At 45.4% G+C, this 22,705-nt stretch overlaps 1 protein-coding gene across 3 annotated transcripts in view; it reads right to left on the bottom strand.

The window, feature by feature from the left end:
* Positions 1-3,883: 3,883 nt before the first annotated feature.
* Positions 3,884-22,705, bottom strand: part of ELF9 (RNA binding (RRM/RBD/RNP motifs) family protein) — a 66,699-nt gene continuing 47,877 nt past the window's right edge. For all 3 annotated transcript variants that reach the window (XM_086778510.1, XM_086778511.1, XM_086778512.1), the window contains 9 exons: positions 13,605-13,643; positions 13,121-13,210; positions 12,826-12,928; positions 12,495-12,575; positions 12,314-12,390; positions 5,247-5,327; positions 5,061-5,152; positions 4,730-4,888; positions 3,884-4,662 (listed from right to left, as the gene is read on the bottom strand). In XM_086778510.1, the coding sequence (XP_086634636.1) occupies positions 4,768-4,888; positions 5,061-5,152; positions 5,247-5,327; positions 12,314-12,390; positions 12,495-12,575; positions 12,826-12,928; positions 13,121-13,210; positions 13,605-13,643 (684 nt within the window). In that variant the 3' untranslated portion in view covers positions 3,884-4,662; positions 4,730-4,767. The remainder of the gene's footprint in view (positions 4,663-4,729; positions 4,889-5,060; positions 5,153-5,246; positions 5,328-12,313; positions 12,391-12,494; positions 12,576-12,825; positions 12,929-13,120; positions 13,211-13,604; positions 13,644-22,705) is intronic.

Genomic DNA, 22,705 nt, shown 5'->3' with positions numbered 1-22,705 from the left:
ATGCAAAGCCTAAACAAGTACTATAGACAACTTGATCAAGTGTTTCCAAGCTTAAACAAATGTTGTAAACAGCTTGAAAAGTGTTGCAAAGCCTAAACAAGTGTTGTAGACAACTTGATAAGTGTTGCAAAGCCTAAACAAGTGTTATAGATAACTTGACCAAGTGTTGTAGAGCCTGAACAAGTGTTGTAGACAACTTGACCAAGTGTTGTAGACCACTTAAGAGTGTTGCAAAGCCTAAACAAGTGTTGTAGAGCTTGAACAAGTTTTGCCAACTTGAAAAGTGTTACAAAGCCTAAACAAGTGATGCTGAGCTTAAAATGGTGCTTCATGATTAGCTGAGAGGAGTTTGGAGAAGGGATGGAGGAAAAGTTCACAAAATTAAAATTTGAATTTTGGGAAAAAGCTACAGAGTAATGGGTGCATGCACTTTTCATTAGAATTTGTGCCTAAAAAGGCCTTGTAAAACAAAAGTTATCCCTCTATATCCCCTGTTAACTTTGTTAATGAGTCCTCTTAAAGGGCCCCTAGCATATCTCAACCTCTCCCTATGGTGGGCTTTGCCAAAGTGAGATACAACATTCACAAAAAACCCTAACGAATTGAGGTATCCTTATCTAGACAAATGCATGTATGTGATATGTCCTAAGTATGTAAGGGAGTGGCTAAATGAGGTATCTATGAGCATTAAAGGATAGAAAACTTGTTCAAAATTCTTAATGCAAAATACATGTTATAAAACATGAGAGTGGCATAATCTAAATTTCCATGTTGGGTTGTAATTTAGTGTTTCAAGGTCAATTTACCAAAAAGGATTTCTGTACATGCCTACTGGGGTTAGGTTAGCTGTTGAAAAGGTAAAATTTGTTTAAATCTTTTAAAAATCTATCTTACAACATTGCCTCTCTAGGTATGCTAGAGATACATATGCCTCATAGATTTGTTTGGTAGTCTTATATGAAAATTTGGGTATCATAATACCATGAAAAATTACGTGTACTCTTGTCCTATTCCCATGGTTTGGTTGTTAAATGTAAAAATATCTATTTGCACCCTCCCATAGACTTGAACCTTGTTCTTTTTTAGATTGACACTCAAATCTCTCTCTCTCTCTCTCTTAACCAACAAATCCATGAGGCTTAAAAATATGATTTTCCCAACCAATTGAAATAATGGTAATGCTTAAAAGTAACCAAGATTAAATACTAAAATATACAAAAAATACAATGCATCTCTCTCTCTCCCCTAGTGCTTAAAAAATATGATTTTCCCAACCAATTGAAATAATGGTAATGCTTAAAGTAACCAAGAGGAAATACTAAAATATACAAAAAAAAAATACAAATATTATAACTAAAAGGCATTTCTGTCTCTTGAAAATAAAATTAATTCCAAATTTCAATCAAGGAAAAACCATTCCAAATCAAGTTTTCTCGGCACTACTCTACTCTCTCTCTCCTCTATTGATGTTGCACTTTCTTTTTGTTCCATATGAAAAGTTTAAATACTACACCTGGTAGTTATTTCCTTTTTAGAAAGCCACTCACCTCCACCCCTGTGTGTCCTCTATGTAGCAAGTAGTAAGTGTGACAAAAAAACATGTTTCACTTTGGTTGAACTCTATGTAACCAAAACATCTAAAATTGTTTCATGTAAGGAATTTGAAATTTATCTCATTGCTAAATTTTTGGAATAAAGATAGAAACAAAGGTTAAATTCCAAGTTATACTATCATTTTAGGGATGAGGCAAATCTGTTTGTTTGAATGGCTAGATTTTGAAGCCACTTTGTTTTGATATTAAAACCATTGTGAGTGACACTACATGGAACCCACATGCTTGGGTAGCATGTCACTTGTGGAGACCACTCGTGGAGGCAATTGTGGGACCAAATGAGATGCTTTGCACCATCTAAGAGGTGATATTAAAAATCAATAAGATACCTTTTTAAACACAATGCACTATACAATTCTAGAGTCTCCTAAACATGGCAAATATAATGAATCGCTTAAATCATATTAGATAAATCCTAGTTTGTTTCATAAATTTCTTTTAGGTATCATTTATCCTTTACACGCCAATATTTAGCTTAAGATTGGGTCTCTAATTTCTCCAATATCATATGAAGGTAATGCAAGCATGCTTAGTTTTTTCTCTCTCTAGTAGGGCAATGCACCCATTGAAAACCTTTCTTTTAAATTAGAAACTAATATTTCCTATATGGCATTTTTGCATATGTGGAGCTTCCTAGCCCCTTTTCACATTACCTTTTTGGTGAACTATGCCACCTCCCAATGTGCTCATATTCACACTCAATCGATGCCAAACCCATATGCCTCCACAACCGGGTATTTTTTATGTGCTTGTACCCTTTATCCATAATATGACATTGAAACTTCCCCCTAAAAACAAGAGCCCAGCACCTAGGACATCTTTCACGGATGTAGACATGTCTCCATCACTTGGGTCTCTAAGATTATTGTTTGCCTCCACTACCTCCACATGATGTCCTCACCATAACCATAAGGAGTAGACTCTGTGCTACCTCATTGGTTAATGGTGTTGCCATCATAAGTACACGTGTAATGTTGATGAAGACCTTGTATAGGCATTGTAGCCCAAACTCCTTGGGGTAGCAAGCTATGTCACATGCACTAATTACTCAAAGTTGGCCACTCATGCTCTACTTCCAAGGTCAACTCTACCTTCATCTTTGCCCTTAGCATCTCTAAGATACCTACACTCACATACACTTTTGACGCAATGTCAAAATGTGAACGTAGTCCATGGTGACAATCCAAGTAATCACCTCCAAGTGACACTCGTGGCTTGCTCTCAAACCGATCGCTAAGTTCTCAAATCATTGACTACCTCATCGACTCTGGGTAGAAATTAAAACATAGCTATAACAATTGATAGCTTTAGACATGAACCATTGTTGTAGATACTATTGCATCTTGAAACTCAAAGCTTTGCTCCAATGCATCTTGACTCTTGTGGCGTCAATCTATGTAACGAAACCCTCGTAGTTATAACCACAACCACAACCACAACAACAACCACAACCACAACCACAAACACACAACACAACTACATCACCGACACATGACTAAGTAGAAGGAAAAGCCTATCCTCAAGTCTTACAAAACAACACGCATGTTTTTCTTTGCTTTTCCCCTTGACAGAGACGCGAAAATAATTTAAACACATGATTGAGAGACAAATTGCATAGTGATTTGAGAGAAGCATGCTGTGTGTGTGGCCTCTAATATTTAAAGAGACTCAAACGCATGTCTCATATACAAACTTTGAATACAAAATGACACAACAATTATACGAACTTTGATTAGATATTTATATGGTTTTATTCCTTTGAGTATATAGACACAATCAGCTCTCTTTTCAGGACATCCAAACATGATTGTATATCCACTCCTAGGGTCAAAGTTAGAATAACCAAGATCAGAGACTGACTAGAGCTCAAAGAAGCATGACATATGGGATCCCCTGATACCACCTCTACACCAAGAGCAGACGTTGACTAGAGCTCAAGGAAGCAAGACATGAAACCTGGAGTCCTTCTCACTATGTTGCTCAAAGTCAGAACCACCACGGGCAGATGCTAATTAGGGTTCATGCCTAAGGTTTCTTGTCATTCTCCTCACACCTCATCATTTGCTTTTTCCTTCCCATATCCCACCTTTACAGAGGCCTTTGTCTGAATCTTCATTTACCATCAAACACGATTGTTTTCCTCTCCCCTCGCTTCCACTATTCAAAAGTCCTAGCATTTCAAGTTCTTGATGATTGATGAAAGGGAATACAATGCATGAAGTACAATCTCGTAAGGGGAAAAGAACTCCTGTCCCCATATGTGCAAGTACTGCAAATGCACATTTCCCATTGAAAAAACTCAAGAAATGCATGTGTGTACATGCACACGGTCTCAAGTTTGTTTCTAAATTCAAATTACAAACTTAGATTTTTCTATTTCACTTTTCTCTCTCTATCTTTCCTCTGGAGTTCTCTTCCACACACTTCTCCAAAAAACCTAGGTCATAGACTACCATTTTGGACACATGGCCCACAATATTTGTAAATAACACACAAACTTTGTTCTGTCTGCACTGGTTTGCATGCAAATATTACTCCAAATTTTGGCATCAAAAAAATGTTTTGTCAAAGTGCTCAGGTTTGTTTGAATGTAGCTAACCCACTAAATATTTGGAGGTTCGATTCTGGGCTCAGGACACTCATACATGCATAACAGATGACAAAACCTTATTTACATTGAACCTTTCCACATTTCGCACTTCATTGACTTCATTTCCTAGCACTATTTTTTTGCCACCACAGCCACCTTGACATAGCAGCATGGCAAATTTGTATGAACCTCTGCCCAGCTCCCCATTAACTTCGACATAGGATGGGAATAAAAACTTTTGCATGACAGTCGTTCTATGCAGACTAAGCATGATAACATCATCCTCCACTATGGCATGGCAGCAGCTGCATTACTAGCACAACTCCAACAGAAAAATATGTGATGTATTCATCAATTCACCTTTGATCATCCTGCAACCTTCTTGCATGCAAAGGTTGGTGAGTGTCCACGTCAAATGCAAGCTCTTATGTGCTTTCAGACTATGGGTTGAAAGTGATCCTGCAAAGACCACTCAACAGTTAATCCCTCACATCGCTAGACTGCATGAACTTCCTTTAACAGATACCTTGGTGGCATGAGACCGAGGCACGCCATCAAAAACATTCAATCAGCTTCAAGTTCAGCACCAAAATTCTCCAGCCTTGCTGCCTCCTCGGCAGCATCTGTGAGTGCATAATTGATAAGCCCATCATCTTCTACAGCTTCCACTTTCTTTCCTCCAAACCTGCAAGCCAACACATGACATGTCAGCACAATCCACTGCAGACAAACCTCCTCAAATCAAATCCTACGGTTAACCTTATGGTACCAGACAACAGGTCTTGTCTCTCATCGCTTTACAAAAAAAATCTGTCAAAAACGATGCTGAATTGTAAAGAGATTGGATAACTACTTGCCATCTGCCATTCATAATGTGAATACACTTCAGTCCGCTATCTCTATCCTTAAACTTGACCATGACCACTCCTTGTGAACTGTTTTTGTAAACCTGCATAAACAGCCCATTTGCTCATAAAAGCTCATTGTATGCTTGAACTAAGACACACAACACCCAAACAAAACCTGTGGGGCAAGAGCTTTACCCGAAGTCTCTCAACAGGCCCAATTTTGCTGCACTCCTCAGCTACATCCGACTCCAAATCCGTGAGCAGATTTGGATCCAACTATCAACATAAGAGACAAAAATCAAGGATGGCCCCGAAATCTGTCAAGCATATATGCTAGTCCCTATCCATGTAGAATATAATTGCTTAAGTAACATCTCTAAGGGTATCCTGGCACTGTTGCATTAAAAAGTGTGCCAGAACAAGCACTTACAAATGAAGAGATCATATAATTTGAGACTCTCAAAATCTGGCGCCCCACATTGCACTATGTAGAGAGAGTTAATTGCAGTTTTGTGTAGTGTGCTCCAGGGATGTGGGTGCACAGGTGCGTGAGAGAAAGAAAGACATATTAATGTCTTCAAAAGAGCCAGAGGGTCTATGAGAGAGAGAGAGAGAGAGAGAGAAAGAAAGTTCTATTAAATGTCTTCAAAAGACCATAAAGTTCTATGAGACATAAAGTTACAAAGTTGTGTTACAATGGCAACAGATGAAATGAAATGGATAAAAGAAAACTTGTCTACCTCAAGCCCAAGGCCCAAGGGCCTTGGACTGTCCATACATACATAGAGAGAGAGAGATTTTATTGACGTCCACTAAAGAACCGAATGGTCTATGAGACCAGAAATATGTAGCATATGATCCCTGTATAGACTGGATGTCAGAGCACAAAAACAAAAACAAAAAAAGATAAGGCCTACGTACTACATAGGTCCCAGTGTGTTCAATGTAATAATAGACATGGACAGCTCAAATGTCCATGGGGAAGTAGAGCGTCCAGATTTTCACCTCATGTAGCAGTGCCTCTCTATGGCGTCGGAGGATGTCTCGAATCTGGAGCTGACGAGTGGAAGATCTGAATGTACGAGGGTGAGGGTATCTCACTCCCTGAAGGAAGGCTGCCTGATCTCTGGTGATTCCACAGGGGCAGTAGCCAAAACCTCCAGGGATCCATGGAGGTGACCAGTTTGCTGAGTGTGTCCCATGTGCTCCCGATGGCTCACCAGGGTGGGTACTGCTGGGACTGAAGAAATCGGTGACAGAGGCCTAGGTGGAATCCTACTGTCTTGTCTGTGCATATGGTCACATCAATGTCTCTCCATGTCTGCACATCTCTAATAAATACATCCCTAAGTATCCTCGATCACTGTCATTCATCAAACTGGCAAGAGGGCCAAATCCATCTCTGAAGAGACAGTGAAACCTCCCCCGTATCTCATAATATACTAGGCAGCTTAGCAAGTAATGTTCCTCCGACTCTCTCCAGTCGAGCATAGCCTGCATATCCAAGCCTCCCATGGGATGCCCTCAGCCTGCCCTGTCTCCATCCTGACTCAATTTGAAAATACCCTCATCTAGCCAATAGCAATCTGCATGGCATATGACAAGTGTCTGTGAAGGTATCCAGGTTTCTAAATGAAGCCATCCACTGTAACCAGCAAGAAGTGCTCTCTGAAGAAGGCCAGCTTTGTGGGAGTGTCAGCCATGTCTGACTAGTTTGAAGCCATGTAAGGTCCAGGCGGCTAACGCTATTGATCTCCTGTCTCGAGAAATCTAGAAAAGGCGAGTCAAGGGAATACTGGGTGGCAAGCGGTCCATCTGTAGGCCGTGTGCCTTAAGACCATCTAGATAGCTAGGAGTACAATGATTTGCTCTGTTTAACCTTTACCAACTGTATGGAAGTGTCATGACCCTGTGAAATCGGTGCAGCATAAGTGTGAGCATGGTGGTTGGTGAGCAAGATATATATTTAAAGGTTTATACTTGGGGACAAAAAGGAAACCAAGGTTTATTAACCCATGTGTGGACAACCCCAAGTGTGGAGGGGACAAAAAGAGAATTAAAGTTAAAAGGTTTTATAACCTTTGATGCAAAAAGAATTAAAGTTTCAAAGGTTTTATAACCTTTGGCGGCCCCTAGGCTAATTATGGAGGCTACACCACTTTTGGGGGACACGCTTCTCTTTCTCTCTCTTGCTTTTTGGGGAAAGGATTGCTGGCGGGCAGCGCTACACTTGGGTTTTTGGGAAAAACAACTGCTGGCGGGTCTGCGCTGCTTGCTATCACTTGCTTTTTGGAAGGACTTGCAGGCGGGCTGTTATGAACTGTGCACAGGCGCAGCTCAACACCTTCTTATGCATGCCTCTTGGAGAATAAAAGCTGGCTGCTGTGCTGCACTACAGGACAGAGACACAGGCCTCTTTTCTCTCTCTCTCTCTCTCTCTCTCTCTCTCTCTCTTGCTGGAGTTTACCTTTGTTGCTTACCTTTGTTGCTGGAGTTTTCCTCCCAGATGTTATCCATTAGGAGCTCCTAGTACCGTACTTTTCCTCATAGTTGTTTCAATTTCAGTTAGTTGTTTAGTTGTTTTTAGCTTTGCTTACACAGACATTGTATCAGATCCACCAATTGTTGTAACCTTTTTGGTCTCATAGGTCATTTTGGCCTTTTGAAGACGTTAATATATCATTTCATTTCATTTTATTTCATTTCTCTCTCTCTCTCTCTCTGCAGCCCTGGGTGGTTTGGAGAGGATGTGTTCGCAGGTTCAGTTTCAGAAACCTCGAATGAAACTTTGGCTTTTTGACACTCTAGTGACATCAGCTATGCTTTATGGAGTGCAGATATGGGGACCTTCAGTGGGCCATCACAGCGCAGGTGGGTGGAGAGGTATGGAGAGGCCTTTGGTATCTATGATTGCTAGGATTATTAGAGCCAAGGCCTTGGTACCTCATGAGATTATTCGAGCAGAGCTGGCGGCTGCCCCTCTGGTGATTGAGGCTCTTACGAGATCAGTCTCCTACATACATGGCTTGTGGGATCCCCCCCGAGACATATGCACGCCTCGCCCTTGAGTCCTCCCGACAGTTAGCTTTACAGGGAGACACGGCTTGTTGGTATGGACAGATGACATCTTGGTTCCAGGCACATGGTTTTAGCATGGATAGATTGCCTCCCTTCCAGTATTCTCTGGAGGTACCCTCTCTCACTCTCACACGGACAGAGATACATGGATACAGCCGACTGAGGAGCTGGGCACGAAGATGGCTTTCTATAGAGAGCATTTTCTTCAGCTCACAGCAGATGGTTTTGTGATCAGACCCAGTTACATGGATGTACACTTGTCTCATGCAGTATGATGTGCTATTGGTCAGATTCGCACATCCTCACACCAGCTTGATATTGAGATTGGCCGATATAGAGGTATACCAGCTGAGGCCAGGATATGTCAAGTATGCCATGGGGAGCCAAAGACAGAGCTGCATTATATATGCCATTGTACTGCATACTATTAGATACGTGGTCGTTTCCACTGTTTATTCAGAGAGGGTTTTGGACCACTTTCCAAAGTCATGGGGTACCAGGACCACAGGTGTTTGGGATTGTTCTTGCTTGAGCTGCGGAGATATAGAGATAGCCTGCTTAGGCGAACAGAGAGCCAGACTCAGAGGCACATTACATACTTCTTTAGTCCAGCCATCACAACGCCAGATGGACCACAGCAGCAGCAGGACATGGATACCGCCCACACCAGCAGTACACTGATTGATCATGCGATTGAGCTTGGGTGGTCCAGACGCTCACGACTACGGAGGAGGGCATCCCAGCATAGACGGAGGTTGCAGCGGCGGATTCGGATTATTCTTGCGAGACATGCGGGACACCAATCAGGGTGCTGACCACAGAGGATATTGAGGAGATCCGCCAGCGTCCGATGCGGCACATAGTATGAGATGGAGGCACCTCCATAGTGTACCCCCCCGTCCCACATGATATTGTATCCCCTCACTGTACTCCACTCACCTCCATAGCGTACCCCCCCCCCCCCCTTCACTATATTCACACCCTATAAGGGTTTCTGTTTACCTTCCAGTTCCAGTTTCATTTTCTAGGTGCCAGTAGTATCATCTTTATTTTTCATTTTTTGGTTTTTTATCCAGACATTGTATCAGATCCACCATGATGTAACTTTTTGGTCTCATAGGTCATTATGGCCTTTTGAAGACGTTAATCTAACATTTCATTTCATTTCTCTCTCTCTTTGGCTTTTGGAGGACAGGTTGGCTGCTGTGCTGCAGAGTATACAGGCGCCTGCAAAATCATCTCCTTTTCTTCTCCTTTGCTTTTGGCAAGAAGCTGACTGTCAGCTGAACTGAGTTCATACAAACAGTGCTGAACATAGAAGCATGGACTGTAGGAGGGAGTACAAGGGCTGAACATCAGGTTCATCCATAGGTGTTCTCTCTCTCGGCTGCAAGACAAGAGGGCAGGACTGAAAGGGGCTTTTCCTCGCATCTCTTCTCTCTTGTGAAAAGCGACACAAGGACTGTAAGTTTCTCTCTCTCTTTGTGAGCAGAGGTGGGACTACAGGAGGTGTCATATTGAGTCTCCCTTTTCACTGGCTCGTGACTGTTACGGAGTTGTTCTCTCTGGCCCTTTGTGAGAGGAAGGGTTTGGTAGTTCAGAGGGTGGAAATAGGGCAAAATTGTGGGCTGATTTGGAAGAGTTTGTGGACTGTTTTCATGGCTGAGTTTGTGGCTATGTGCATGGTTCAATCAGATGCATATTCAAGGCCTCATGGATGCACTCTCTTAGCAGATTAGAGGAGATAAAAGTGTGGTGTTTTTGGGACACAAGGCTGTGTAACCTGTATGCTAAGAGGTCCAGAGGGTTGGCAGATTGGACATGCAGACATACAAGCCATGAATGGCCATGTTGTAATCATTTAAACTTTTCCATTCAATTTGAATAAAGAAATACCAAAAGGGGCACCAAGCTTTGGGGCCAACAGGTGTCGTTCTCTTTCATGTGTTGGAGCACTCTAGCTCCTATATAATTGTTTTATTGGCTGGACTACAATTGGATTGGGTGACTGCTAGTCTACCGCACTTTGGTTTCTACCAGAGGCCGGTTTCAGGAAGACTCTAGTGCTAATCTCGGGAGCCTGTCTCTATCCAGAGTAAAAAGGTGGTAAATATACATCAATGACTAGGGGTAACGCTCCGAACTGTGCAAGGACAATCTCATGGGACACTGAAGGCTTACTCCTGATCATGCGCAAGAACATCATATTCTATACCGTCTCTATTCTCCTCCATTTCTCCTCTTCCAAGCCTCGTCCCTAGAAAGAAGCTCCATACATCTTGGCAGGTCTAGCCAATGTGTCAAAAGGCCAAGTTTTCGTGTTGGTTCCTGGAAGTCAGCCTGAAAACAGTTATCGACCTGGCCAAGGCCACATATTCTCGGGCTATTCATACCTCTGTCGCTGCGCATAAGGTAAAGATAGGCCCTGTGAAGGTGAAGACTCCCAAGGATACTTAGGAGGCGACAATATCCACTGCCACACCTCTGAATGAAAGTACGTGTCTGGCAGCCAACAAATGCAAGGTATTAAAGAGCATGATCTTGGTCTTGCCAAGATTCACTGAGATCCTTCTCCTCGCAAAATGTCTGAAGTGCACCCAGCTGTCTCTGTAAACCCTCGGCTGAGTCTCATATTAACCACACTATCATCTGCATACAAAAGAATGGGTTTCACTACATGGGCAAGCCGTGACGCTATGCCTCCCAATCAATCCATGAAATCTGAGATCTCATCGATGTATAGCCCAAAAAGAGTAGGCGAGTGCACAGCCCTGCTTGAACCCAATAGTGCTGCATATCTTGCCTGACATGCTGCCATGTGTTCTCACACCTCCGGTCATCACCGACTCATTTAATGCCATCACTCCCCGTATCATCTCCAAGGGAAGTGCAGCTCCTATGGGCAGGTAAATAGCCTTGACCATGAGAGTTGAAGGCTTTCCTGAAGTTGACAAAGCAGCAATAGACCCGCTACCTCCATGTCCTCGCCTCCTCAATGACTGCCCGAAGGGTGAAAATGTGATCCGGTGTAGAGTAATTCCTCCTGAAGCCTGCTTGGCTTTGTGGCTCTTAATCTGTCCCTCCGCCCGTGAACTAACATGCACCTCCAAAACTGCCCCATATAGTTTGGCCAATGTGTGACCAATCCATGTTAGTCCGGTAGTTATTAGGGTCCAAGGGGTCTACTGGTATGGCTGGTCCATGAGGAGGGGAGGGCTTTCCTAAAGAGCCATATTGAAGAGGTGAGCTAGGATAGGAGTCAGGGCTCGCCACCCATGTGCCCAATGCTCGGTGCAGAGGTCCTCATGATCGCTAGCTCTACCTTTGTGAAGCTTTATTAGGGCTTTAATAATGGCGAAGTGGTGAAGAGGGTGGATGACGATGGGCATCGGATATATGATATATCAGGTAGGGGCTGATTAGGAACATCATAAAGCCCTCGTGCATAAGATTCCCATCTGGTGGGGATTGGCGACAGGTAAGTCAGGCGTCTTTTCTTCAAGGATGCGCCAAGTACAATTCATCCTCAAGTCGAGCAAAAAATGCTCGCGTCTTGCACCGGGTAAGGCGACAAAAGGACCTCAGCATTTCACGTGCAGAGATCCATCCATCTGCTCTCTCCAGGAGGAGGTGAAGCCATGTGGCTTTGCATGTGTGTGTACGTGCATATGAATGAGCGAGCATCTGTGCGCTTGTATGTGTTTGCTTTGTGGTGTTTTTTTTTCTTTTTTTTCCCCCCCCCCTTTTTTTTTTGGGGGGGGGGGGGGGGGGGGTGGTGGTGTGTGTGGCTCCACTAGTAGCTATTCTACAATCATCATCGACCATCAGAAGTGATCAGCCCCACCCACCTTAAAAGACTGAATATAATCATTTAATTTTATGTACAAAGCTAAACCTTGCAGGGGAAAAGGAAGACAATACTTCAGAACAAGGTCATTAACAAGAAGGCAGAGCATGACAAATAAGAACAAGCTTTAAACCAGTCTGCACATGAATAAGCATCTTAGAGCTTCTACACTACCAGACTCAAGCAAAGGAGCACCAAGAGAAAAGATGGTAAACCAGGAACCCCACATTGTCCAGGCAACAATGCAGGAGATCATATCACATGGGAAGTGTGTTATCTTTCTCCTCCTACTGTGCAAGCACAGACTTGACTCTGCAGAGGCAAATCCCATCCTTACCAGCAACTCTTCCTGTGTGAACATATTCTTCAAGAGCACACTCATTGGCTGCTTCTTCTTCGCATCATCAAAACCACCTGTTGTCATGCGTAGACAGGCAAGGAAGGATTAACTATGCCAGCAGATGTGCTATTGAGTGGCATAAGAAAAGACATCATTACGTTTGGTTGAAGAACCTTACCCCAGCCAAGGGCCTTCTGCTCTGCATACTTAATCTTTTTCTTTTTGTGCTTGTTCTGATCCTTCTTTACAAAAACGTCACCTGCAATACAGCCAAAAACTACTTTTTTGACACAGATTTCAAACTGCAGTGCTGGTGGGCTGTGGTGATGTTCTATTTTGGGCCTTAGTTAGATATGCATGCATGTGGGCAAGAATATTTGGGTGGCAGAGGAGGGATGGAGGGTGTTTTGAAACAATGGCCCGAGCGTATAGTGTACCAGCAATAACAAATGAGAACAAACCCTACACAAAGCTTTCAATTTGCAAGCTGCTGTCATCAAAAGTAATACCTTTCTGCTCAAACTTAGCTCGGGTGACCGTCATCAACTCCTTATCACCAGGCCGGAAGGGTGCACCGTCCAGAAGCTTGATGGCCAGCTCCACCGAGGGTTCCTGTAAGCAGTATGATAGATGGCTGAGTGGGGGCAGAATGTAATGAGTCCACCAATAAGGAATTTTTTTTCAAGCATTGTTGGAGTTCAAACTCACATCCCTTTGGGTAAGGTAACTCATGACCTAACTGCTCTCACATGCGTTCCCCACCCACGGTACTTTTTCCATCATGGTGAATAGTCAAAATAATACCTTTAGATAGGTTACAAGTGCATCTCCTTTCAGCCTGCCCGTTTGCTTGTCGGTATACAGCTTTATCTTGTGCTTCTTGGTATCTGGATCCTGCAGAAACCAGGAATATATATAAAGCGTTTATTTTTAAAAAACCAATATAAACAAGAGCTCCATATACAAAACTTGGTCTCTTCTTAGGCTGGTTACAGTTATCCCCCTTCTTCCCCCCGCATGTGGTTGGATCTTGTCCACCATTGATGGGCAGTCCACATGTAGCCCCTCCTAACAGGTAGGCCGCTTGGGGAAGGGAAGGAAGGGAACGGAAGAAATTGTTTTTTTGCTTATTTTTATTTATTTATTTATTTATTTATTTATTTTATTTATTTATTTATTTTGGGGGGGGGGGGGGGGGGGGGGGGGGGATTTGTAACCGGCCTTAGACAAAACCAGCTCTGGCCTTCGATAATTTCTAATGGTATTAGCATGGTCAAGAAACCCTCACCTCCTTGATAATGCCACATTTTGCGAACACCTCAGCAACCTGCCATCAATTGCATATGCACATGTCAGCTTATCAGAAAAATAACACATCTGATTGCAAGATGCTTTCGGCAAGCCTGCAACCCCAACACTAGTAAAAATTTTCTACCTGGCCTCTACAAACCTAGGAGGAGGCAACATACTGCTATGGATCACAAAAGAGTGTGTGCTTCAGTAAACCAGACTATGGATAGTGACTGCATGATGGGCTGAGCGCGTCTGGTCCTCCAGATTTGCCAAGCTGTCAAGCTCCCAAGCATCCCATATCAATACACTGCTAGATGATATGACCTGGATATCTATGCCAAGTAGCGTATGCATTATCCCAACTCCCACGTGCAACCTAGAATAGAAATATCTGCTGGGACACCTTCTCCAAGCCCTGAATCAATAGTGTACACAACTGAACCCACAGTAATATAGTAAGGTGACAGGTCCTTTACTGATGCCAGCCATAAGAACTGCAGGTCTTTGCCATACTCTCTAGGTCTTTATGCATCCCCAGGATCAGTGTTGATAGACTCTTTTTAACAGTGTACTACATCCAAGACATTGGGAGGTGCATAATAATTGATTTCCATGCCAATCCACACCATGTCCTATCAACCAAAAGAAAATAATAACTTCCAACATGGCTCTAATATATGATTATTCTCCCAATAGGATCACCACGTGGAGCCCAACTTCAAGCTCTGAGCAGGGACCCCATCCAGTTAAGAAGACTTGTTGCTTTGTCAAGAGTTATAATCGTTCCCTTCCATAGGAGCACTACTTCCGCACGCATGTAGCAATACCTCACGTCTATCACTATCTTTCTCTAAGAAGTACAGCAACTCAGTCCCTTAGAAAGTCCTTATTGAGAGAAAAATGTAAACCCCCCCTAAATCAGGATTCAGGCTCCCTTCTTGCTTAAGATGCTGTCTTATCTGGTGACCTTATGAGAGCCCTTATTCTGAGCATATCTGAAACACTAAACCAGGCTCACCCTATCGTTTCCCATTTGTTATTATATGTGCAACCCATTTGCCACTACATGCCTTGAAAATTAAGCAGATTCAGCTTTTTTGCACTAAACAAGGGAGAAAATAGAAAGCTATGAGAACTCCCTAAAGGGTCTTTAGACCTTCTTGTTAGTTTGCAAATAAAACACTTATTCGCTTTCATGAGAGAGAAGAAAAAGAAGAAGATATATTAATGTCTTGCAAAAGACCCATCAGGTCTATGAGACAAAAGGTGTACAATGTGTCCATGGAATCTCATCATGGAAAAAAAAGACAACATAACAAAAAGAACTAACACTAATCCCTGGGTAAATGTAGATATGTATGGATCATCATCACCATCCTCATCATTGTGGATACAAAGTGAGAGAGTGAAAGAAAGAAAGTTACATTAACGTCTACAAAAGGCCAAAACATTCTAAGCGCATCTTAGGAGCTGCGAAGCTCATACAAAGACCTAGAGAGGAGAGGATCTGCCAATTATACCACACAGAGGTTGAGATGGAGGAGCATTACATATGCCGCTGCCTAGTATACTATGAGATCCGTGGGAGGTTTCACTGTCTATTTCGTGAGGGATTTGGTCCACTCTCCAGGATCATTGACTTCCAGGACCAGCGTTGCCTAAGCCTCTTCCTGCTTGAGCTCCGCAGACACAAGGACACCTTCTTGAGAGAGCTTCGGCCCCAGCCACCCCGCCCCCTCCCTCGCCAGCCAACCATCACCAGTTTCTTCCGGACCCAGGAGGTGGAGGACACCGATATAGTGGATCTTGTGGACCCTCCACGAGCTGCTCTCGACCTGCCTCGATCGAGAGGAGTTACCTCGGACCGAGCCTCCACACTCCAGCGTGCCCGACACCCCTGGCCCCCCCGTCAGCCACGATCACCTCATCAGCTCCAAATCCAGGACATGCTCCGCTGCCATCGAGCTAGATTTCCATGTGACATGGCTAAGGGAGACCCCTCTGTCATACTCATTAGCCCCAGGCTTGATATTTTGGAGAGTGGTATACCATCTTCTCGGAGCTGATGGTGCTCTCATGCTTCTATATTCTTAGTATTCCATGATGAGTTTCCATGGACAGTTTTGTATCACCCTAGTGAGATAGCTATGTTTATGTTTTTTTTCTGTTTTATTTTCCATTCCATGACGAGGACATTATTGTATCACTTTGGTCTCATAGGCCCATTGGGTCTTTAGTAGATACTTAATCTCTCTCTCTCTCAGTAGATGTATTGTAGGGCTAGATACTTACCTTCAATTCTTTCTTTTCTTTTCCAGACACTGTATCAGATGTCACATGGTTGTAACTTTGGTCTCATAGGTCACTTTGGCCTTTTGAAGACGTTAATGTAACATTTCATTTCATTTCTCTCTCTCTCTCTCTCTCTCTCTCTCTCTCTCTCTCTCTCTCTCCCAGTTCGCCTCTGCCCCGCCTCTCCCATCTCGCCCCTGCCCAGTTCGCTTCCCCTTTCGCCTCTGTGCCCAGTTCGCTTCTTCCCATTTCGCCTCTGCCCCGCCTCTCCCATTTCGCCCCTGCCCAGTTCGCTTCTTCCCATTTCGCCTCCCCTTTCCCAGTTCGCCTCTGCCCCGCCTCTCCCATCTCGCCCCTGCCCAGTTCGCTTCCCCTTTTGCCTCTGTGCCCAGTTCGCTTCTTCCCATTTCGCCTCTGCCCCGCCTCTCCCATTTCGCCTCTTTCCCCACCCACCCTTGCTCACGTCCCCAAGGCAGCAACATAACTTTCTCTCTCTCTCTCTCTCTCTCTCTCTCTCTCTCTCTCTCTCCTCCCTGCCTGTGGGAAGGACTGCAGAGTGATCTGGAGGAATGGCCCCAAGTCTCCAAGAGAAACTCGAGGCCCTCGAGATGGCAATGAAGGCACTAATCAAGGAGAACAAGAAGACATCCGATTCCAACCTCAATGAGGTGGAAAACAAACTACACCGGCACATCATAGCTCTCGAAGCACGGGTCACGAACCTCGAACAAGAGAACACGGCACTCAAGGAGGAGGTGAGTGCATTGAAAGTGGAAATGGTAGCCATCAAGAATGCTGAGAAGGAAGAAGGGGAGATCAATGACAACACTCTCACGGCCATCAAAGAAGAGATCTCCAAGGAGATCACAAAGGACATGGAGGGAAAGCTCGAAGCCAAGCAGTCAGGATGGGTCGAGGTGGTGAAGAAGAACATCCGTAAAGAAGTGAGGGAGGAGACTCAAAGGGAAGAACACCAAATCATTCACACCACCATTGAGGAGGAGAAGATGAGGCATGCCCGCCGCCTCAACATTCGAGTCACAGGTATAGCCGAGACACCCGACTCCACCCCCGAGAAAGATGGACAGCTTCTATGCTCCGCTACAGAGTGCTGTTATGCACAGGTAGGCACTTGGTTTGGCATCCACAGTATGCAGATGGAGGCACTCCCCCCTTCCAGTACAGCATAGAGGCCCCGTCATTTGCTCTCAGCCGCACAGAGCGGAACAGGGTTATCAAGAAGGACATTGTCAGACTGGATACTCAGAGGACATGAAGTTCACCTAGTCGTCCATTGGGGACAAAGATGGCCTTCTACAGAGATCACCTCTTATGCCTGACAGAGGATGGGTTCATCATCCGTCCAGGCTACATGGACATACACCTATCCTTTGGGGTGAGATGTGCGATTGGCCAGATCCGCACCTCGTCCCACCAGTTGAGAGTGGAGATTGCCAGATATGGGCCTAGGGCGGCCGCACCAGAGGACAAGATTTGCCAACTGTGTCACACAGAGCCCGAGACAGAGGACCATTACATATGCCGATGCCCCGTGTACTATGAGATTCGGGGGAGGTTCCACTGCCTCTTCCGAATTGGGTTCGGACCACTTTCCAGGATCATGGACTTCCCGGATCAGAGATGCCTGGGACTTTTTCTTCTAGAGCTCCGTAGACACAGGGAGTCCTTAGTGAGATCCAGATCAGCTGTACTTGCTCGAGGACCAGCACAGAGAGCTCTCACTCACTTCTTCCATACCAGCACTCCGAGGGCTGATCCACCCATCATACCCAGACCACATGCTAGTGTAGGAGCTCGGCCGAGAGGTGTGACACTCGACAGAGCCACTCAGTTATGCAGAGCTCGACGCCCCAGACCCCATGGCCCTCGCCCACGGCCACGCCACCACAGGAAGATCCGGGCCAATATCTCCGATCATCGCAAGACCTTCTCGCACCAGCTCAGTTTTACCACCTTGAGCACCATGTCACAACGGCCCATGAGGGATGTATTGGGGTAATATGAGAGCTCTCTGCTCATGTACCTCATGGATATGATGTAACCTTGTTATCTTTCTTTATTACTATTTTGTACCCAAGATTATGTACCTCGTGGATATGATGTAACCTTCTGGTCTCATAGGTCATTTTGGCCTTTTGAAGACGTTAATACAACTCTCTCTCTCTCTCTCTCTCTCTCTCTCTCAGCCAACCATCACCAGTTTCTTCCGGACCCAGGAGGTGGAGGAAACCGACATAGTGGATCTTGTGGACCCTCCACGAGCTGCTCTGGACCTACCTCGCCCGAGAGGATTTACCTCGGACCGAGCCTCTGCACTCCGGCGTGCCCGACGCCCTCGACCCCCCCGTTGGCCACGATCACCTCATCAGCTCCAGATCTAAGACATGCTCCACCGCCATCGAGCTACCTTTCCACGTGACATAGCTAAGGGAGACCTCTCGGCCATACTCGTCAACCACATGCTTGACATTTTGGAGAGTGGTATACCATCTACTCGGAGCTGATGTTGCTCCCATGTTTTTATGTTCTTAGTTTTCCATGACGAGTTTCCATGGACACTTTTGTATCACCCCAGTGAGATAGCTATATTTATGTTTTCATTCTGTTTTATTTTCCATTCCATGATGAGATATGCCATGGACATTATTGTACCACTTTGGTCTCATAGGCCCATTGGGTCTATCTTTAGTAGACGCTTAATATCTCTCTCTCTCTCTCTCTCTCTCTCTCTCTCTCTCTCTGCCCAGGACTGGACCTGCCTTTCTCCCTTTAGGAAGATGCAAAACGGAACTCGCAAACGGCTGCCCAAGGATGCTGCAAATTGGTGCTTCCCTAGGGCTCCTCAATGCATGCCGTGCATTTGCCTTCAACTGCTGCATTTTGCTGCTAGTGCTTCAGCGCTGACTTGAGTGATGGGGAGAATAGGGTGAAAAAAGCCCTTTTATAGTGATGCATGGGCTGGTTGGCTGGTCCGGTGTTGATGCCAAAAGCCCATAAATGGACTCCCATCAGGGCAGCCACACCTTGGTCCATATGCCAGGCACTTGGGCAACAAAATGGGGTGCCAACAGCCCATCCTGGCATCCACACATCCCTCCTCGGCTCCATGCTTCTCTTTGGCTGATGTTAGTAACTCCATAGATCATTTCACACCCAAACTGACTTGGGCAAGACCTGACTGACTTTATATCGGTTGTCCATGCCAAACAAATGTCTAATGAGTGCCCTAACACCCTGTACATCACTGTATCTTGCAAGAGGTTTGCACGAACAGCATGGCACTAACAAATCTGTGCTTGCATGACCAGAGCATGTATGACTTGCATGGCATGATTTGACTACCCTGCAGGTACATCAGCGACTCGTCCCTGAACAAGAGCTCACAAAATGCAGTGTCCTACCTCGGGTCCCTGCACTTGTCTGAACAACATGTCACACACGACTGTGCAGGGCTTGCATGACATGACTTGAGATGAGGGCTTTCAAAATGTGTAGTATCCGGCATCGAGCCCTTGCACTAGTGCCCACTTGGAATCCAAGTGCTGGATGCACATGGCATCCTTGGATTTATACTTGATAGTTGTACTGAGGCCAGCACCAAAACCCTCTACTTGCCTCTCAATGGATGTCAATGTGAAGCGGGTCCACCAAGCGGCATGCTCTGTGATGACATCCTCCATGCTGCCACTGTCAAAAAATATGATTACATGCTGACCACCTATGCATCCATAGCATTTGAACAGCTCATTATGCACTCACTCCTGATCTACACTTGCTTTCTAGCTCTATGTTAACTATCACACCTACGGACAGCAGACCAGTTGACTACCCCACTATTGCCGTAGACGCAGGGGTAGGTGTTACATGTGGAAACTTAGAGGAACCTTTTATTTGTCAAAAAATGCAGAGATCATGAACTGAATTGTGAGTGAAAGAGAGATCGATCATGAAAGAGAGAGAGAAAATGAAATGAAATGAAATGATATATTAACGTCTTCAGAAGGCCAAAATGACCTATGAGACCAAAAAGGTTACAACAATTGGTGGATCTGATACAATGTCTGTGTAAGAAAAGCTAAAAACAACTAAACAACTAACTGAAACTGAAACAACTATGAGGAAAAGTACGGTACTAGGAGCTCCTAATGGATAACATCTAGGAGGAAAACTCCAGCAACAAAGGTAAGCATCATACACATCACTATCCAAAGATGTTTCTCATCGGTCGATGGCGGATATCCTCAATGTCCTCCATGGTGAGTACTCTGACTGGACGTCTCCCATGCCGTGCCAGTATGGTCCTGATCCTCTGTTGTAGTCTCCGCCGGTGTCGAGATGGGCCTCTCATCTTGGGGCGCCTGGACCGCCCCAGCTCTATAGCCCGATCAATCAGTGTACCTCTAGTGCGGCTATACTCTGGGGCTAGCTGCAATGCCTGCTGGCCCAACTGCTCAATCTCTGGTCGAAAGAAGTCTGTAATCTGCCTCTGTAGGTGTTTCTCCCTCTCTGATCCCCTCCCTCTCAAGAGACCCTCTCTATGTCTACGAAGCTCCAGCAAGTATAATCCGAGGCATCTCTGATCCTGGTATCTCATGACTCTAGAAAGTGGTCCAAAACCCTCTCTACATAGGCAGTGAAAACGGCCTCGTATCTCATAATATACTGGACAGTGACATATGTAATGTAACTCTGTCTCTGGCTCCATCTGGCACAGCTGACAAATCCTGGCCTCAGCTGGTACTCCTCTGAATCTACCAGTCTCAATCTCTAGCTGGTGTGAGGATGTGCGCATCTGACCAATAGCACACCGTACCCCATGAGAAAGATGAGTATCCATGTAGCTGGGTCTAATCACAAACCCATCCTGCGTGAGCTGGAGAAGATGATCTCTATAGAAAGCCATCTTCGTACCAAGCTCCTGTGTCGGCTGTATCCATGTCCTCCTAGTGTCCAGCTGAATCAAGTCCTGCCTGGTAAGTCTGGTAATCTCTGCCCGTGTGAGAGAGAGGGAGGGTGCATCCAGGGAGTACTGAAATGGAGGTAGCCTGCCATACTAAAGCCATGCAACTGGAACCAAGCTGTCATCTGTGCATACCAACATGATCCGTCTCCCTATGATGCCAACTGTCGTGAAGACTCCAGGGCTAAGCGAGCATATCTGTCTCTAGGGAGAGCCCAAGTGCTATGTATAAAGGAGACTGATCGAGTGAGTGCCTCCCTGTGATGCCAACTGTCGTGAAGACTCCAGGGCTAAGCGAGCATATCTGTCTCTAGGGAGAGCCCAAGTGCTATGTATAAACGAGACTGATCGAGTGAGTGCCTCTACTACCAATGGGGGGGCAGCCATCTCTGCACGGATAATATCATGTGGTACGGAGGCCTTGGCCCTAATCATCCGGGAAATCATAGAAACCAAGGGCCTCTCCATATGTCTCCATCCATCAGTGCTACCAGCTCGGCTGTGGTGATCCACTAAGGGTCCCCATATCTCCACTCCATACAGCATGGCTGAAGTGACCAAAGTGTCAAAGAGCCAGAGCTTTGTTCGAGGTTCCTGAAACTGAACCTGCGAACACATCCTCTCTAGTCTACCCAATGCTGCATAAGCTCTGGTCAATCTGGTCTCCGCTGCTCTCCTCAAGGAAAATAGTGGGCCACTGAAAACCACACCAAGGTAAGTATATGCATCTTTATACTCCACTGTCTCCTGACCACATGTAAAGGTGGGTACTTACCTCCTAACCCACTATGCTGTGGTGTTAAACACCATCACCTTGGTTTTACCAAGGTTAACAGACAATCCACTGTCCTGCGCAAACGTGTGCAATGCATCCAAATGACGCTGCATCCCCTCTGGAGAATCTGAGATCAGCACAATATCATCAACATACAATAACAGTGGAATCCATGTCCCTGCTAGCTGTGCTCCTCTGTCACCCTCCCGCTCTACATAGTCTGAAACCTCATCCACGTACATCCCAAATAAGGTGGGAGAAAGGGGGCAGCCCTGTTTCACCCCAATAGTGGAGTGAACCATCTCAGATATACCCTGAGTAGTACGTACCTGCCCCACAACTGTCCTGTATAAAGCCATGATTCCCCAAATCAGCTCTGTGGGCACTCCCATCTCCTGTAGTCTGCGCATCAGTCTGGCTCTCGGTACTGTGTCAAAAGCTTTGCGGAAATCCACAAAGCAACAATAAATCCTCCTGCCATATAATCTCCCCTCCTCAATAATAGCTCTGAGTGTCAAGATATGGTCAAGAGTGGAGAAACCTCTCCTGAACCCTGCCTGCCCTGATGCACGTATGCCCTCTCTCTCTGCCCATCTACTCAACTCCTGCTCAAGAATAGATGCATATAATCTAGCCAATGTGTGACCAATCATGATGGTACGAGATATTCAGGAGGCACTCACAGAGGAGTGGTTCACGCCTCTCGAGCCAGTGGCCCCACGGTGGATGGGAGCCTTTACACAGTTGGAGATCCTCATTGCAGTCAGAGCTTGCACTGAGGATCGCAGTTGCCTCTACTATGAGATTCAGGATGAGGGCAGACTCCAGAGAGTGGAGGTGGAGTCGCCTTTGGTTGCAGAGTGCACCTTTCAGAGGATTCGGGTAGTGGCCGCCGCTTCTCGGAAGTGGCATATTGACCCCGACCCTGCAGATGTGCTCCCGGATTGGCGCATATGGGCATATGCAGCGCGCCCCTTGGCCCGGCTACAGTGGGACCCCGGGGAGTATGAGTGGCATGATCCTTATGCATCCCTTGAGGCCACATAGA

This window comes from Cibotium barometz, chromosome 39 (genome assembly GCF_041138505.1).
Source record: "Cibotium barometz isolate CiBa-2024 chromosome 39, ASM4113850v1, whole genome shotgun sequence".
Lineage (NCBI taxonomy): Eukaryota > Viridiplantae > Streptophyta > Polypodiopsida > Cyatheales > Cibotiaceae > Cibotium > Cibotium barometz.
The sequence above is the reverse complement of the archived record's forward strand: the minus strand, read 5'-3'. Positions and strand labels throughout refer to the sequence as shown.